Source organism: Gavialis gangeticus, unplaced genomic scaffold, assembly GCF_001723915.1.
Source record: "Gavialis gangeticus isolate Ggan-Ray unplaced genomic scaffold, GavGan_comp1, whole genome shotgun sequence".
In the NCBI taxonomy this organism is placed as follows: Eukaryota; Metazoa; Chordata; order Crocodylia; family Gavialidae; genus Gavialis; species Gavialis gangeticus.
The window spans coordinates 39,459,702-39,478,999 of NW_017729034.1; the positions used below are offsets into that span (position 1 = coordinate 39,459,702).

Below are 19,298 nucleotides of genomic sequence, written 5' to 3' on the forward strand. Positions count from 1 at the left end.
ATCTAGTTGCTATTTCACAATTCTACAGACTGTTTTATCTCTAGCTAAAGGCATTACCTCAAGTACGGAAATATTAACTCCAGTGAACTTTTACTCAGGTGTGGGAATAACTTTCAGTGAAGCATTAGAAGCACTGTCAGGATGCTCAAGAATGCTAGATTTTGTTGTTGTTGTTGGTTTTGTTTTTCTTTTGTTTTTTAATTATTACTTAGTCTGCCTTCATTTTGCTGTGAATTGTTACTTGGGCATAGAAGTAGTTTCATTGCCCTTGTAGTTCTACCTTGGGAAGTTTGTATGTTGTAATAACAAGCATTAAATCATGTTACATTTTCTTACATAATGGTTGGGTTCATTTTTAGTTCCTGTTTTCAGAAATTAATTTCCTGTGAATTTTTTAATATTATAGTGGAGTCTTGAAATTATGGATTTCAGTTTATATATCTGGTGCAGTCAATTAGGCAATTAGGTTATGCCATTTCACGCTGCCTTAAGATTTTTAGCTCAAGATATCAAAACGTTAATGCATGAAAACTTTGCTATAGGAGAAGAATACATGATGTCTGCAGATGTTGGCCATACGTAGAATTAACTGTTCCAAAACAGTGGGTTAAAAAAAAAGAAACAAGTATATTTATTTTTCAGTTTTTATAGGGAAGCATCATAATTTATCATGGTGTATACATATTGCATTAAACAATTGAAATGCTGTTTGCATTAATTTGATTTTTGTTTTTTACTGGCATACAAGTTTAACACTCTTAAATAGTTGATTTGAGAGAGTATTAAACAATGTTTTTGAAAATTTTTCTTATTTGAGTGGTGGCAAAAAAATAGCATTCACATTCAGTGAACTGAGGAAACTTCGTTTTGTCTGCATGTTCCCGGAATCTGAGTTGGCAAAGACTGAAAAATATGAAAACCAGGGCATACTGCAATGAGAGAAATGCCTTTTCAGTTTCCCCTATAGAACAATGAAGCCTTAAGAGCCAAGACATCTCTTACAAGGCTATGTATTAAAGTAAAGAAGGTTTCTGCTTCTAGCCATTAGCTAAGGGAAAAACCTACATAAATAAAAAGAAAACAAAACCAGAATTTGAAGGAAGTTGTTACACACCGAGATGCTTGCTGTACTTCAGCTCTCTGAAGTGCAGCTGCTAGTACTCCATTAGCAAGAATCTGAATTAACTTTAATTTTTTTTGGTAATCCCTTGAGTAACAAGGTGCAAATAAATAGCTTGATTTATAACATTTGAGTGGAAAAGAAGATAGAGGTCAGATTACCTGGATTAGTATTTATGTGACTGAGAGCAGTGATAACTTCAGTAGTGGATTATGTAGCTGTGAAGATGCTTGGTCCTGCTTCCAGTCTTGGGTATCAGTTTTATTAAAACTGATACCCAACTGAGAAAATATTTTGCCTTCAGATGTTAAATAACATAAGTTCAGAATGGTATTCCTAGTATGCTAAATTTAATTTATTTTATTGGAAGACTTTAGCTTGTCAAATGGCTTAAACATTAATGCACAGTTTTCTACTAGGTAACTGCTATAGAACCCATAATAAATCATGGAGGAGCCAGTGTGAGCACCCAGCATTTGCACCAGAGCCTACGATGGCTTTTTGGTGTGGCAGCTGTGGTAACGGATGTTGGACATATCCTTCTGGTGGATCTTTGTCTGGATGATTTGTCATGTAGTCAGAATGAAGTAGAAGCATCAGGTAAACTTATTTTAAATTTTCTTGTTGAAAAATAAAGTTTTCTCAGTGAGAAATACTCACCATTTTAAATGTAATACAGTGTGTTCTGCCTACGTGCAGAGTATCTTTCAGCTGCACTGTCAAATTTATAACTAAATTTGTATTCTGGTTAACTGTATATTAACTGTAACTGTCTATTTTGTAGAAAATCTACCTTTAACTGCTTCCTGTCCCCTCCCTGATCTGCTGTGTGCCACACAGACTGCCAGAGGCACTTGTGGCATGTGTGCCACAGGTAGGCCACCGTGGACATACAGTAGTGTCAGTGCAGTGATTATTAGCAATCCAAGAATGGATGAGATCCCTTAGTTTCAAGGTTTCTAATAGTTATTCTGGGGACTGCTATCAGAAGGCTTGAAAATGAGAAGAGCCTAGACTTTTTCAGGGTTGTTAATACTGCAGCACTGACAGCACCATGTAGTCGAGTGTTGATTGTTTATATTAAGTTTGGATCAATGCATACTCCAGGTAAGTAGGTAGCCTTTTTTCAGTCATGAGGCTGTGCACTTAAATGGAGTACATGGTGGGGAAAAAAAAAGCATCTGTTGACAGAAACAAATATCTTCCTGACACCACATACACCTGAGCTGGAGTGGGTGTGATTTCATATTTTGGTTGCTAAAACCAAAATTTTATTAAAAAATTTAGATTAGTAAATCATTTTAAGAAGCTGAAATCTGTACCATTGAGTTTGGTGGGAGTTTTGCTGCTGATATCAAAGGAAGTAGGACCCTAAAATACCAAAATCATAATTTACGAATGAAACTAGGTACCCATTTTTATAAGACTTTGGTAAAAAGAATATGATTCTAGAGAGAGACTTGGAGCCAAGAAGCGGAGCCTTTTTCTTTAAGCTTTTTTTTTTTTTTAAACATAAGGCTGCGCTACTGATTTCTGCATCTCCATAAGTTTAGGTGCATCCACGTTCTTTTTGATTATGACGCTCAAAGTAGCTTCTTGGCGATTTGTTGTTTTCAGCAGTTGGCTTAAAGCAGTGGTTCCCAACCTTTTTTTTTCCCTGTGGACTGGCACAGGAGCGAGACAGGGTGAACAGAGCTGCCTGCCTCCCTCCTGGGGCTGCCCCACCCCCCAGCTTTAATCCTGTATGTCACTGCCAGCGGCGGAAGCTGCTTGCCTAGGCAGACGGGGGTCCAAGCAGGGGGTTCGTGCCATGACCTGGCAGGCAACCCTTCACAGCCAAGTACCAGACCATGGCCCGGTGGTTGGGAACCTCTGGCCTAAAGGATATAAATAAATCTTCGTGCTTTGGGACCGTAGCCAACTACTGGCTGACAGGGCCTTAGTAGAAACTTTCCTTATAGATGCATCATCTCACAAATGTCCATCATGGGAATTCTTATACTTCCCTGTGATGTACGAGACTAATACTGACTTAAATCAATTGTTTGTCTAATCCAGTTTGGCAGTTCCTTTTTTCTTAAAATTAAATGCACAGTATATATGCTCATTGAAGGCATTGGAGGTTTAAGGGGGGCAATGAAACCAGATAATACATTGGCATAATGGTAAACTCCTACCTTAAAGAAGCAGAGTGGTGTAACTTTTTATAATGCGTATTATTGTGTGGGTGTTTGTAGACCTAGAAGTGATCACTGGGATCCCTGCTGAAATCCCACAAATAAGAGAAGCTGTGATGAGAGAAGGGAGACATCTTTGTTTCCAGCTGTTGAACCCATCAGGCACAGCAGTATCCACCCTGTGTTACATAAGTAGGAGCAACCAGCTGGTTGTGGGTTTCTCAGATGGCTATCTTTCACTGTGGAATATGAAAACCTTGAAGAAGGAGTAAGTATGCCTTTGTTTTTGTTCGTGTCTTGGGGTGGGTGGGGGAGCTAAGTTATTTCACATGACTAAGTAAAATGTAACTAGAAAAAGCAGTTTGTTCAAGTTCTTGAATACAGTATTCACTTGGAAAAATCCAATTCTAAAGTAACATTTTTAGTGAAATCCAATTCTAAAGTAACATTTTTAGTGATGTGTGCTTTGAATTGACTTCTTGCTTTTATACGGCTGCTTTTTAAATTGGTTACCTTGCCTACTACATCTGCGTATTGAAGTGTCTTCGTGATAGACCTGTAGATACGTTTCAGTGTGAGAGGACACTGGTTTATGCAAAACTAAAGTGAACTACTTACATGTTTTAATGGTATTTAATGAATTGTGTAAGTACTTCATTTCTATTTTTAATTTTTTAAACCTAAAAAAATCTTACTGCAGTAAGGTACACCAGGCTTGGAGAGCAGTTCTGTTAATTTAGTTGACTTTCATAGCAGTATCTCTTAAAGTCCAAGATGAGACCAGCAGGACAGATTTAAAAATATCTGTCATCAGGCTTTTGTCTTGAGAAATAATTTTCCACACACTCCAGTGGTGACTAAGATTGAAGACTTCCCTTTGGCTCTGGTCTCTGATTTCTTCTGTATTGTCATTTGCTATTGGTGTAGGGTAAAGAGATGCAACAATGAACTGAACACTTGTATAGTGGTTCAGAGTTCTGGTTTTATAGATAATTTTACATTGCATTCTGCTATAGATATGGTATAGAAAAGTCTATTATATCTCCAGCTGTTGGTTTGTATAATGATTAACAGTAGAAGGTATAAATGATGTTAGTCAATTATATTGGTAATTATATTTAAAAAAAATAAACGAGTTGGTTGATACAAAATGAAATTCCTTGTGTTTGCTAAATACTTGTGGAGTGGCTCAGAGAGTGTGCAGGCTTGAGGGCCACAGAAAGATAGGAGATGGAGTGCAAACAATTTGGAATATAGTATTAAAATAGAGTACCACTTCAAGGTTTTTTACATGATTTAGTGGGATTAATTTAAGGACAGGTATGTTAGTCACGACAAGTGCACATATTTTGGACCACTAATAAACAATGGTAACACTAAAAAAACTGGAAAGACATAAATCCCTTAATGTAGAAACAAATAATGCTTCTAGGTATTGATTAGGACCTGGTGTCGTCTTATGGGCCCCATGCTCCATAAAAAAGCAAATTTTAAGCAGGTGGGGGTGGAAATGAATGATAACAATGACCTTTGTATTTTAGACAGTCATATTTACCTAAATAATTGGCAAAATTGCCACTTCAATCATTCTCGTGCATCTACCAGGCATAAAATTCAAAATACCAACACAACCCTGTAATATGAAATGAAAAGGGAGATGAGATCCCTGCTGCCTTGCTACTGCAGCAAGGAAATAGTTGGTTAATACTCTTAGAAGATCTTTGAAAAAGGGTCCTGACGTACATTGCAGTGAAAAATGAATGCAGGCCAGTTTGAAAATTAAAATTCTTTCCTGATCCCAGGTTTGACTATCCATATGGCCCTGAGCAAGAGTGAGGCTCTAGCCATGAATCTGTGGTGTACTATAAGATGTTATAAACTAAAGAATATATATATTAGCTTTAACCATTATATATAAAGTGGGCACCTTCTCTGGTTGCTTTATAAAAGGTAAGAGTAAAGTCATTTTAGTTCTTTCAAAGGTAACTTACAGACATCTGTCCTGCAGAGCATATTTTCAGCTTGGGGATCCCGAGGTTTGGTGGTGCCGGCTTAACAGCCCTGATTTTAACGTTCCTACATGCTAGAGTGGGGAGAGATTTCAGATACATGAGTAGTAGGCAGCTCCTTAATCAGTATACGTGTTGCACCCCAATCTTGAGGTGGCAGACTCTCCCATGCACTGATATGAAACCTAAATGTTTTAACTTGGGCTTTAGATTCTACTCTGAGATGCAAGGACCTAAAAAGTGAGGTTGGTGTGGCATTGGATCTCTAAGTAGATATGGTAAAAGAAAAATATGCATTCATCCTAATGCAACGGTTAGATTAGAAATGTTATTAGAACTCAACTCATAAATTTGAGGAAAGATGTTCATTTCACAAAGGTAGCTTAAACAAGTCTCATAGAATTTTTTGGAAAAAGTTATGGTATAGTGGGGGGGAAGGAAGTAAAATTTCTGCGGGTGGTTTAACATCTTGCTTGCTTGCTTGGTCCCTGCCATGTATGGAGAAGACTTTTCAGCTGTCCTTGCTTGCTGCTAAATTAACTGTACATACTATAAAGAGAAGTACATTGATAGGTATATCTAGTTCATATATATATATTGCATTTACCCAATCCCAGACAACAAGAAACCTGCCTCTTGCCTTTCTGCTTGCCCCACACTTGTAGCCCCCATTCCCCTCCACCCAGTGACTGTACCACCTGCTACCTGGCTCTAGCCTGGGTCATGGCTCCAGACCCAGCAAGGCAGTGGCAGCTTCCCTACAGGTGTGCAGTCTCACTCAGGTTCTCCCTTCCCCCTTACCCCTCATGATCTTCCCTGGGTCAGTGTCAAAGCTCTCTGCACTATGTGATCTTCCCTGGGATTGGAGAAAGCCATGGTTGGAGCCACAGGAACCACCTGCCCCAGATGTGTTTAATTCCAGGATGCGGTTGCTTTTTCCCCATGTTGCAGGGGGGAGCCTCGTCTTTGATTTGATTAAATACAGGAACGTTACATTTTTTTCATATTTAAGTTCATTTGCTATCATGTTCAGTTGGCTGAAATAGCTGGACAGCTACTTAAAATTAGGAAGAAGTCTTTTAAGTATAGAATAGTCCTGGCAAGAGAAAATGCTATGGCTTTTGAAGTACAGATTAGATCACTTGGAATATGGGTACAGTTCAGGAACACCAATCTAATTTGGTGGTGACTTGAATTTTTTTGGACTAAAGGAGCACTGTCTGCCCCCAGTGCTTCTTGTTGGTAGTCAGGCATCCTGATTAACCTTTCATTGCAAATTCTGTAAGGACAAGGAGAGTGTCAGCTGAAGTGGGGGGCGGGGGGGCTTTGGGCCTAGGGCATTGTGTGATCTGCGAACCACTTACTTGCTCTAGCATTATGGACCACAGTTTGGGAACCACTGTTGTAGTCGCCTGAATTTTGTTTTTCACCTGGTTCAGGTATCACTTTCAGTTAGAAGGAGGAAGGATTCCTGTGTATGCTGTTACTTTTCAAGAACCTGAAAATGATCCCCGCAACTGCTGTTACTTATGGGCTGTTCAGTCCACACAAGAAAGGTGATTCAGAAAAATAGCTGTTAATAACTTTTTGCATCTGTCGAGGTGTGGTGTTGGAGTTTATACATACCTATCTGTATTTGAACATGTTACATGTGTAAATATACGTGCCTTCCTTGGTCTCTTATGAGGCATCCTTGGTACATGGTGGTCACGATAGACGTGTAGGATCTCCTTACTATTTTTTTCTTTATTGTTTTACACGTTATTTAATTTAGTTTTTAAATGTCAGAAGTACTTTCCTTGGAAAACTATTCATTATCAAAAGGCTCTTTTGCCTCCTTTCTCATCTTTTTCATATGTCCCATTTGAAGATCTGAACACCAATAATAGACATTTTTTTCTTGTCTTGTACTCTTCCTTTTGAATTGTGGGGTTGGGGGGAGGTGGTATTGTCTTTTTTTTTAAATTACCATCTTAAAATTGTGTTTGTTGTATTTGGATGTTCCAGGACCTAGTGGTTCATTTTATGTGTTTTTAATATCCAGTTTGTTCAAGGCTTCAGAAATTAAGCAAAGTTGTACAGTTTATCCTTTCATTCTTCCTTAAACTCAGAGGTCCTGGACAGACATAACGTGAAGCACTTCAAAAAGGAAGTACTTCAGTTGCAGACAGCTCATGCTGTATCCTCTCATGTAGTAGCATGGTCTCCAGACATGGGCACAGAGGTTGCTTGTTCCTGTAGTTTTTTTCCCCCTGTGGTTGGGGGGAGAGCAGATCAGACATCTGATGAATACTCTTCTGTGTGCTTAGCCTTCCATCTTCCAGTTTCATAGGTCAAGTGTGCAAGGACTTTTTATCTACATCCCTGGGATGGGAGAGAATAATTCCTTGCATGGCTCTCAGGCCATGGAGATTACTAAGAACAGATAAGTGTCCACCCACCAAGACTGGGAGCCCCAAGCCCCCTGCTAAAACTGGAAGACTGGGGGAAGAGAATTAAGCAGGATTTCCTGCTCTCCAGCCCTGGGGATGACTGGACATGCAGGAGAGTGCTAATGACTGTCTGCCCCACTCTTCACCTCATTCATCCTCCTTTGCCCCCACACCCCTTGCCTGCAGGTTTCAAGTGACCTGCAGGCAAGGGGTGTGGGGCAGAGTGGAGCACTGTGTGATACTGGAGGACTGAGCAACCCCTCTTCAAAACCTGCAAATATAACTGTAAGCTGAAACTGCAAACTGAAGTACTTCCTAATGGTTGCTGTTTGACCCATTTGACTTTTTTTTGGGGGTGCACATGTCAGTGCTCGTGCCTTTAAAATACTAGTTATGTGTGAAGCACTTCAAATGTTATATCTGTCCAGGGCCAAAGCTTGGGTTTTTGACTTACTGTGTCATTAACTGTTCAAAGCTTGTACTCTGCCAGCAGAATATAATCAAAGCAAGTTATTTAGATTTTTAGGTTTTAATTAAAGATATTTTGGGTCAAGGACCCAATCTCAACTTTTCACTGCAAAAAATCATTGCAAGTACCGCTATATAGGTAAGTTATAGTAAGAATTCATTGGAAGCTGTTGGAGCTGATCAAAAATTGGAGTCTCAGAATTCAGTCAAGTAAGGGATAAATGCCACAGCAAAGATTTTTGCTTCAACTTTACCTCCCCTTCTATCGAACCATGATTATTTGCCATAGATTGACAAGCATTATTTTTAGATGTAAACTGTAAATGTTTTTAGTGGTAGATTTTTAACACAGTGTTCAATATAATCTTAAACGTTTTGGATGGATTCAAAGTGAACCTTGTAAATTTTACATAAATTTATCATTCATTTCCTTTTAGTGAAGGTGATGTTGTGAGTTTACATCTGCTGCAGTTAGCCTTTGGTGACAGAAAGCGCTTGGCATCCGGACAAATTATGTATGAGGTAAATATGTAATACTGTTTTATTCAATGTGTAGTTGTGGCTAGTTGTATTCATGACTCTGCTCCAGGTTTACCAGAGTGCACTTCCATCAGGCCTTTCTTTCTCTGAGGTAGTTTTGCAGCTCTGCTGCTTATAGACAAGGGTACTTACTATGTTGTCAGGCACTTTGTACCACAGCATTTACCTTCAACTCCTGTTGGGTTCAGCACTTGCAATTATTTCTTTAGGGGAGCTGTGATTAGTGGTGAATACGATTCAAGGTAACCTTCTTATAAACAAACAAAATTGTTGATTAATCTGAACAGTAGGAGCCGTGCATATAAGAAGGGAAGGTGTTTTCAGAACTGTTGTTCAAGACTGTTACTGTCCTTTGGAAGAATTTTTTTACCGTCTTTCACAGGCTCACTTTTTAATTTCAGACGCAGGTTACAGGTCTCTCCTATGTATCTAAAGTATGATTAGTCTTCTGAGTTGTAGTTCAGTGTGTATGCATTTTCTCTTGACCCTTAAAGCAAGGGTGTCAATCATAAGCGTCTGGCCAGTAAAGTTATATTATATACCCCCCCCGGTGCTGCCCAAGAGTCTCGAGTTGTCTGCAGGCAACATGCTAGGGTGTATAGAGCACCCATGCTAGCTTACATCCCAGAGCAACTGCTGCGAGAAGCACAGTCCTGGAACAGCTGTGCTGTATGTGGAGACCACTTGGTGGCTTCAGGGCCATGTTGCACAGCTTGGTACAGTGACCTGGTTAAGATACAGTAGGCATAAACCATTGTAGGTTGCTCTAAATCTGTCACACATAACATGTGAAGCATTCCAATGTTAGATGCTGTTGTAGTGGATATCATAATTTAGCAGCCTGTTTTGTGTTGTCTGAGCTTGTTTACTGTATTCATAAAAAATTACTTAAGCAATCTAACATTTTAGCAATTCTTCCCTCTTCACTTGCTCCATTTCTATTCTGATACTGTTCTTTCTGAATATAGTAGGGGGTCAGTTATCTAAACACTATCTCAACCATTCAGTTATCTGAACACAGGACTGCTGCTGTATTGCAGGGTGTTTAGTAGACGTGACAGCAATGGAGCTAGAAAAAATTTAGCAATTGAGGGGAAAAAAATTGAAATCAATACATTTTAAAAAGTTGAATCTGTTAAGAAAAATTGCTTTAGAATCTGCCATTGTTCACATAATGCATGTTTCATAAGCTGAATGACCTGATTTTTGTGAATGAGTTGTCCTAGTTCATTTAGGTACTTGATGCTCTACTCTATTTTGGAAGCAGTATGTGCACATGAGAGAGATTTAATTTATTGGAATTTAACACTGGCATATTTCTTACAAGTCTATGCTGCATTTATACAGGGTTACATTGTAGGACTGTCTTGGAAAAATATACAAACACTTCAGTTACTTAGCAAAACTGGGGGGAGGGGGAGAATTATCTATTCTTTAGTTAGTTAATACTAACATGATTGGTAAGTGAGAATGAAGTTTTTCTGGCAGTTAAAGGAGAGAGGTGTAGAACCTACCCCTGGAAGACAGGGGTAAAACTCTGACAGTTACAGTAATATAGGTATTATCTATCTGCAGGATAACCTGGGTAGCCATTTGCCAAAAGCCAGCAGGTTGTTTTGCTTCTACACCTACTGGTGATGCTCTCTAATAGTTGCCTACTAGGTGCAGCTATTCCAGCATACCCGCATGTCTGACTGCTTTAGGTTCTGGTGTAGTTTATTCTGTTGTGTGGAATAAGTGTAGGCTACACTGAGACCACTGTGTCATCTCTCCAGGCCCAAAATGTATTTGGCTAAGGTGATAGGACTTACCATTTGTTTTACATTTTTTTTAAAAAGCCTATTTAAATGTGGGTAGATGAGTGACAATATAGAAATCTATAGTTTGCTTTTCAAGTTCATGTTTTGAAAATAAATTGAAAGGGAAAGGTTGTTTTGAATCACTTAATGTAAATGGTAGCAAATAATTGTAAAACTGGATAATGGTTGGCATATTCTTTGGAATTATGAAAATGGTATACCTTAATAGAATAGTGTTTTTTGCTCACAGAACAGTTGGAGATCCAGGGTTATTGCACATCCTTATTTTTGTAACAACTGAAGATAATCTTTTAAAAGAAGTATTTTGAGGTTTCTTAGTTTAGGTGACATGTAAGAGATGTGGTCTTTTACATATTTAAGCATAATAATTTTTTTTTGTCTTTCAGGGCTTGGAGTATTGTGAAGAAAGGTACAGTCTAGACCTCACAGGTGGTGTCTTTTCCTTAAGAGGACAGACAAGCAATACCAAATTGCTTAGTTGTCAGACCATAGAAAAATTTCGAATCCATGTTGACAGAGAAGATGGCATGAATGAAGGTTTGTTCTAATTTTTGTATTCTAGCCAAGAATTTTCCCAAAATAAACTGTGGCATTTTTGGATCCTAAAAATATTTGTTTCAGCATGTGAGAGGTGATGAGCATCATTCTGGGATAATACTGTACCTGCATCCTAGAAGTTGACTTGGCTATGTAGTCTAACTTGCCTACTTTATTCAAAGATCAGAGAGTAGATGTTTGTGTTGCACTAAAAAAGGGTCACTTGCAAGGTTTTCCTGTTGCACTGTTATGTCCGTGTTTGAGAAGTTACATATTTCTGAACTAAGGTTTAGATGCTAATATTCACTTATCTTTTAAGTTAAAGGCAAATCTAAAAATAGAACACAATCCATGTTCTCCATTAGTTTTTGTAAAAAAATACTAAGCTTTGGTTTCATGGAGGGCTTGAATAGGAGTATGAAATATTTTGCTTCAATGTGTAATAGTAGCAAGAGAAGATGATATTCCTAAAAAGTTAATTTTGTTGATGGGCAGCAAAAGCTACCCTGTAATTCCTTTATCTACCTAATTTCTTCCTTCTTTAGGCTGTAGGATATATTTAGTTCTGTGTTTGTTTTTTAGAGTGCCAAGTTAGACTGAGCTTTATTGCTCCTCATTTTTTTTCAGTTGCATACATTACATTCTGGGTCCTTATATTGTGCTTTAAGTCTTAAATAGTCTTTCTGCATAACATTTCCTAGAAAGCCTACATGTGGCAGACTTAAAGAAAATTTTAGGGTCACTGAGCAAGGATTGTATGGAAACAGTAGTGTCTGGTTATATAAAAAGCTGTTTATAAAGCATATGCATAAAGAGACTGAATGAAGGTTGCACAAGCAACTTTAATTCTAATAATTCTTGATATGTGAGCACCTGACTCTGCTGCCTTCATGTCCTTTCAGTATACCTTTTTGTGTGTGTTAACGTGTCTTAATAAATATGGGGTGGGGGAATATTATGTGCTAGTTATTGACCTCAAAATAGGTAGTTAATAGGATTTTAAAACATTTAAAATTAACAGCCTAGATCTGTCATTTGGAGCTGCTAGAGTAGTAGTAGTAACAGTAGGTTATTACCATATTTTCTTGCACGCAACACCCTTCCCCAAAATTGAGAGGGGAAGCTGATTTTTCTGCCTGGGATAGAAGCACCCTGTTTTGATTTGAAGTGTTTAAATACAGTAAAAGGTAGGTTATCTGGCACCTTACAAGCCAGCATGCTTTATTACCTGTAAGGTAAAAGCAAAACCAGAAGTGCCCACTGTGGCACTTCCGGTTTTGCTGAGCTCCCATGGCCTAGGGCAAAGCAGCCTGCGTGGGGCCTACAGGAGGGGTGGCGATGCGGTGGGAGAGGCGGTGGCCCCAGTAGGCAAGGATGCCTGTTTGGGCCTCTTAGATAACCGGCATATTTTGTTATCTGGCACCCCCCATTCCCCATGCGTGCCAGATAACAAAGCTTTTACTGTAATACTGCTCCACAGAGCAACAGCTGTGCCATACCTAGTCAGGTAACTGAGAGAGTTAGCTGATTTAATGGCATATTCTTCTGCATTCCACAGGTGTTAATGATAGTATTTCCTTTTTAAAGGTCTTGATGTTCTACTAATCAAGTTAACTTTTCTTAGGGCAATTTTGTTGTCTGCTATCTGCTCCTGGTCTATTTCCTCCTATTTCACAGCCCTGAAGACTCTCTAGTTCATTTTTAGAGTTGTATATCCACCCATGGAAACTAGCAGTAGCAGCTAGGGTTTCAGCTTTGCTTAAGCAGGAAAGGGAGGGTGAGTAAACTGAAGGATGAGGCTCTGTCTTTGTTCTTTGCAGCCATATCTCTTGAAAAATGTCTTGTCCTTCATTTTGACTGTCAAACAAAAAGTATTCCAGGGAATGTTCTATGCAAGAAAATATGGTGTATGTTACAGAGAGGGGCAAGAGCCCCATGCTAGATGCTTTAAAGCTGGATGGAGAAAAGGAGACGGAGGGGATTTGATAAGTCTTCAAATACCTGAAGAGCAATTAGAGAGAGGATAGAGATGGGCTTTTCTCTGTGGTGGTAGGGGACAGGACTAGAAGCATTGGCCTCAAGCTGTAGCAGAGGAAATTTTGGCTGGAGGTGAGGAGTTCTCTGATTTTTGCAGCCAGTCAAGCACTGAAACAGGTTACCTAGAAAAGTTGTAGAATCTATATCTCTGGACATTTCAAGAACAGGTTAGACAGACATGTGGCTGGGATGGTTTAGTTAGGAATGATCTTGCCTGGAGCAGTGTGCCAGACTAGATGACTTTATGAAGTCCCTTCCAACCCTATTTTCCTATGATGTTGTGCTTTCTTGTGGGGATTCACAGGTATTTGCTGAGTAAATGAATTCTGGGTTCTATTCAGGGTCAGGAGAAATTTTTTCTCTATTGATCAGAGTCGTAATGAAGCCAGGTGCCTGGGACAGCTGCAACACATGAGGGTAGCATCACTTATGGCTGCTGCCATGCCACTGGCATAATTGGGCAGTAGCTGGGTTGTTTCTGCCCCAGTCACCTCACCCTAGTTATGCTACTACTAGTGATTATACATTTGTCTGCTTTGCTCCCCGGAACTATCATCCCTCCTAGTTGATTACCTTTCTGCATTTTTTAATTGGACATCTTTTTTTGCTTCCATATTTACTGCATGAACAGAGACTACTTGTGCAGCAAGCAGTCTCTCTCTGCCTTTTGTGCTTGGAATCAGAGTGGTTTACAGTGCCTGATGAGCTGTTTCAAGAAAAGTGACTGTAAATGGGGTTTTAGGCAAGTTCTGAGTATAGGCAGAACTGCCAGCTTTGCTAGTAATTATTTATAAAATGAGTGCTTTGAAACTCCCTCTCTCTTGACCCTCCTGTATTTCTTATTTTTAAAGGCAGCTGGAGAGTAGCTTTTCTAAGAACATGTAAATGAAGCATTGCACAGTGCTCAAGAAAGAGTAATGAAAAGCACAGTAATGTGAAAAGATGTTGAACATTAAGTTGGTAGACTTATTAATATAACAACAGATTGTTAAAGGTCTTAGTAAATCAATTATAGAAGAAAGGGAAATTAGGGTAAGATTTTATTGAAACCTGATTTAATTTGAACAGGATCAAACTGGATTACTGGAAGATATGCCATTTCATATCTTTAGGACAATCTGATGTTCTGCCAAATTATTTTATTTTGTTTTTTCCACTCAAAAAACAGAATGCTAAACGAGCAGTGTGACACATTTTGCTGAAATACATTGTGCACCAGTATTTTCTGACTCATTCTTAGATCATGTTATCTTTATTACAGTGATATCTCCTGATACCAGTGTGTCAGTCTTCAGCTGGCAAGTGAACACATACGGTCAGGGCAAACCATCTACTTATTTGGGCATATTTGACATAAATCGCTGGTATCATGCTCAGATGCCAGATTCTTTAAGGTAAGACCATCATTGTTGGTTTGTTTTTTTTTAATAGCTTTCAAAATGTTGGTGTATCATTAATTTACAGCTCACCTATATGCATTTACTTTCTCATAGACCAGGGGAATTTCTTTATAATTGCCCCTATTTTGCATTATGGTCCCTGGACGCTGTTGTGAGTATGACTTCTCCACACCACATCTTGGATCTTCTGGTACATGAACGAAGCTTAAGTCGTGGAGCTCCTCCTTCTTACCCACCACCTGAGCAGTTTTTTAATCCAAGCACCTACAATTTTGGTACGCATTTCACCATAGGTAGCTTTTAATAGGGGAAGCTTCAGAGTTGAGGTTAAACCATCTTATAAAATGAGTTGTATTAGACTCTCTCTCTCCTGACCCTCTTGTATTCCTTGTTTAGCCGTTCCGTGTTGTTCATCTTAATTTCCATGTGTAACTTGTAACAGTTATTACAACTTCTATTTTACTTTCAAAATCTATGCTTAATGTTGAAAAGTATATTTGTGTTAGAATTTTGGTTTTTAATGTGCTTGTAACACAGTCTCTGAATAGATGATGGTTATAGAATTGAAATGGCTTTAACTTGTTTACTACATGAACTGTTTTACGTAAGTAATGTGTTAGATAAATTTCTTACACACGACTGAATATTTTGAAATAAAACTTGTAAGAGAATCGATGAAGCATTGGTACCTGCTTAAATTCAGTGCATTCCAACATTATCACTACTTTTTAATGGAAGTGGTTGCCTTGCGCTGCTGTAATAGACCTTTACAAATGAAAATTTTAGTCCAAATGTGTTTTGTTTTCTTAGATGCTACTTGTTTATTGAACTCTGGAGTTGTTCATCTGACTTGCACTGGGTTTCAGAAAGAGGTAAATTTCATATATTTCTTTATTAATAATCTAAAAATGTAATTTTTGCAGCATTCATAAAGTACTGAGTTAAATTTATCAGCAGGGAAGCATTTTGTGCTTAAAAATATCTAAACTGAATTTATTTTCTCGTATGTTAAAGGATAATGACTTGTTTCCATTTAAGTCAGTAGTGTGAAACTTGATTGCTGTTGGAACAGATATAGATATTTAATGTGTATGACTCAGATATCTCAACAGGCAAAGACAAAACCATTGTGTACTTTGGTTTTGAATTTTAGTTTGTGGAAAAGGTACCATTATTTTCATTACAAAGGCTTGCACTCAGTTTCTTTTAAGCATAGCTTTTCTTTTCTGTTCTTTAACATAGGTTGGGGAGGAAAAGACAGTCTGAGTAACTGTTTAGGCCAGGGGTGGGCAAAATACGGCCCGTAGGCCAGATCCAGCCTACGGCCATTGTATTCGGCCCGTGGAGCCTCTAACAAATTTAGAAAATTAATATTTATCTGCCCTTAGTTCCTGTCAAAAATGACGGGTGGAGGAGGAGCCCAGGAAAAAGTGTCCTGGAGAAAACCTGAGCACGGAGGGGGGAAAAGCAGCCCCTCACCCACCCCATGGCCAGTGCCCCATGCTGCAGCCACTCACAGCCCACATGGGGCTGCCTGTACCTGCTCAGGACAGCCCTGCAGGTTGCGAGTGGCTGCAGCAGGGAGCACCAGCCACAGGGTGGGTGGGTGAGGGGCTGCTTTTCCATGCCCTTAGTTTTTCCCCGGGGACCTTCCTGGCGCAGAGGAAAGCAGGCCCTTCCCCACCCCATGGCTGGTGCTCCCTGCTGCAGCTGCTCGCAGCCCACATGGGGCTGTCTGGAGAGGGCAGCCTGTCCACAGGCTGCGAGTGGTTGCAGTGTGGGGCTCTGGGCATGGGGCAGGCAAGGGGCTGCTTTTCCTCCCCCACACTCAGCACCACCTTGTAATCTGCCCCTGCTGTCAGCCTGGGCCCTGCGCTGGCTCTGGGCTCACCTGTTGGGGCTGTGCATGGCAACAGCAGCTGCGGCCCCCCTGCTTGCTGCACCGGGCAACATTTGCCACTGCTGCCTGCAGGCTGCACAGCGCGCAAGCTATGGAGGCCAGCAGCAGCCAACACTGCCTGGCACGGCAAGCAGTGGGGCTGGGGCTAGGGCTGCAGCTGCTGCTGCTGACAGGTGAGCCCAGAGCCAGCGTGGAGCCCAGGCTGGTAGCCGGGCTGGGTTACAAGGTGGTGCTGAGCACAGGGCGGAAAAGCGGCCCCTCGCTCGCCCCGTGGCCAGTACCCTGTGCTGTAGCTGCTTGCAGCCTGCATAGGGCTGCCTGTGCCTGCTCTAGACAGCCTTGCGTGGGCTGCAAGCACCTGCAGCAGGGAGCGCCAGCCATGGGGCAGGTGAGGGGCTGCTTTTCCCTGCGCTCAGCACCAGCTTCTTCCCTGCTGGCAAGCAGGGGGTTGGGGCTGTGTGCTGCCCCCCGCCTGTACCGTGGGGCTGAGGGGCACTGGGTGTGAGTGAGCGCGGGAGCCAGCAGGAGCATGGGGCCTGCACTGGTGTCCCGGGGCCAGCGGCATCCAGAGCAGGGTGGCAGGAGCGCAGGGTCCCAGCCAGCAGGGGCTCTGTGGAGCTGGGCCATTTCCCCCCTCTCCCTGCTGGTGCAGCCCAGCCTGGCTCCACAGACCCCTGCCAGCCTGTGCCTTGCTTTGGGCCCCACCGGTGCTGGCCCTGGGACTTTGGTCCCAAGAGGGTGGGGCACCTGTCAAGGGGCGGGGCTACCCATGCAGCCCTCAAAAGCCTGCCAAAACTGGGTAAGCGGCTCTCCACCTGAAATAATTGCCCGCCTCTGGTTTAGGCAAAGTGAATCAACCAAGTAAATATGAAATTTACAAAAAAAGCCAGAACTTTGAGAGCTACTAAATTGAGAGTCAGTCTTCAAGACTTCACAAATATATTGCAGTAAACTAAATTTTTGGTGCACAAGTTATGCACTGAAGACTTTCAGTATACACAGCATTTGTGTTTTTAGCAGCAAAGGTAGACATGTTTGAACAAGCTTTTCCTAATGGTTTGTATCATATTGGATTAATCTGAGACTTTTGCAAATCGTAATTGTTCAGGCATCAACTTCTGCTGAAGCATTCCATTCTAAAACACAAGACACTTATTCAAATCTATAAAATGTGTTTTTTTAAAAATATTCCATTGATGCAACTTTTAGCCTTTTGGGTAGAGATTTCTGAGGCTTCTGTATCACTTTTTCTAATGTGAATACCCAGATGATTCATAAATATTAGATTATGACAAAGTAATTACAGTACTGCTTTCTTAAATAACAGTTTTTTATGATTTCAGACCTTGCATTTTTTAAAGAGATCTGGTCCTTCTTTAAACGAAGCCATTCCTGATAGCTACAATAGATGTCTTGTAGCTGGTTTGCTGTCTCCAAGACTAGTTGATGTACAGCCCTCTAGTTTGAGTCAGGTGAGTGTATATTTAAGTAATCAGAAAAAATAACCTGAATTTTGTTTGAAATTTGTTCTAGAAATATGAGAAAATGAAAATGATCTTCATACTGTTGGTATCAACCCACAAATTATTTTGGTTGACTAACATAAATTTGATGCAAACTAAATGTCGTACTAGTAGATGTAAATTTGATGGAGGGATTTTTTGTAGCTTATGGGGAATTGCCCTGGCACCTGCTTCCCCATCTGCCATTCCAGTGCTGGCTCTCTGCTGCCTGCCTGCCCCCAACAAGCTTTCCTCCCCACTCCCACCTTCAGCTGCTGCTTAATTCTCTGGCTCCTGCTCTGGTTCCAGCCTGGAGCATAGAATATGTGGTGGCTCCAGGCCAGCCCAGCCATGCAGCAGCAGTTGTGGTGGCAGCAGAATCCACCTCGGCTGCTACATGGCCAGGATGGGGCTGGGGCCATCACATGCGCCATACCTGGTGCTGGAGCTGCAAGGTAAGTGGCAGGAGTGGGAGAGAGAAGGCAGGTGGGAGGCAGGAGAAGATGCAGCAAGGTGGGGGCTTGGCAGATGATGACTCCAATTCTGACCCCCAAGTTGGGGTAGGAGTCAGCACTAGAGTAGCTGCTTGCTCCCCTGATTGTACTCAATTCCAAGACAAGTGGCCCCTCCCCATATTACATGTGTTTTGGGCAGGGGGAATGAATGGTATCTTGGATTTGAGTAAATATAAGTCAAGGATAATATGCAGATATACACACACACACACACACACACACACACACACATATATAGCTGTAATGGCCAAGAGTTTAACCAGTGATTGGAAAGGTGAAAGCAAAAGTAGATGTACCTTAGCGAAACAAATGAGCTATGGTGGTCTAGCAGTAAAAAGTTTCTAACCAAATTAGCAAAATCAATGTGAAATTAGTTTGGGTGTGGTTGTTGACTTCTGCTACTTGGAGACATTGTATAAATTACAGTCAAGTTTATCACAGTCAGCTTGAATGGTAAGATATAACAGTTTTATCCTACTTTGTTACATTTTTAGGAGGAACAGTTGAAAGCTATACTATCAGCTGCTGTCCAGACAAGTTCTTTAGGACTTCTTACTGGCTCCATCAAACACTGGACAGCCGAAGGTAGTGTGCTGATTTGTGTCAACTTTTTTATTTTTTATCCTAATAGAATTTGTATTCATGAGTCTTGTTTGTTTGTTTGTTTCTTTTCATAAGAGCAACCAAGTTCTGCTGCTAACCTGCGCTTTGTTCTTGAGTGGACATGGAATAAAGTAATTTGCACAAAAGAAGAATTTCACCGTATATGTAAGTATTAATGTGCAATTAATTTACAGCAGTTATCTTTCCAATTTGAATGTATATGTTAATATAGTTATAT

The 19,298-nt window shown here is 40.5% G+C and overlaps 1 protein-coding gene across 1 annotated transcript in view; it reads left to right on the plus strand.

Moving 5' to 3' along the window:
- Window positions 1-19,298, plus strand: part of AHCTF1 (AT-hook containing transcription factor 1) — a 69,994-nt gene that overhangs the window by 12,812 nt on the left and 37,884 nt on the right. The window contains exons 3-13 of the mRNA XM_019526930.1: window positions 1,540-1,720; window positions 3,358-3,565; window positions 6,746-6,862; window positions 8,644-8,728; window positions 10,953-11,103; window positions 14,402-14,534; window positions 14,634-14,815; window positions 15,351-15,412; window positions 17,784-17,912; window positions 18,952-19,042; window positions 19,136-19,225. Of these exons, the coding sequence (XP_019382475.1) occupies window positions 1,540-1,720; window positions 3,358-3,565; window positions 6,746-6,862; window positions 8,644-8,728; window positions 10,953-11,103; window positions 14,402-14,534; window positions 14,634-14,815; window positions 15,351-15,412; window positions 17,784-17,912; window positions 18,952-19,042; window positions 19,136-19,225 (1,429 nt within the window). The remainder of the gene's footprint in view (window positions 1-1,539; window positions 1,721-3,357; window positions 3,566-6,745; window positions 6,863-8,643; window positions 8,729-10,952; window positions 11,104-14,401; window positions 14,535-14,633; window positions 14,816-15,350; window positions 15,413-17,783; window positions 17,913-18,951; window positions 19,043-19,135; window positions 19,226-19,298) is intronic.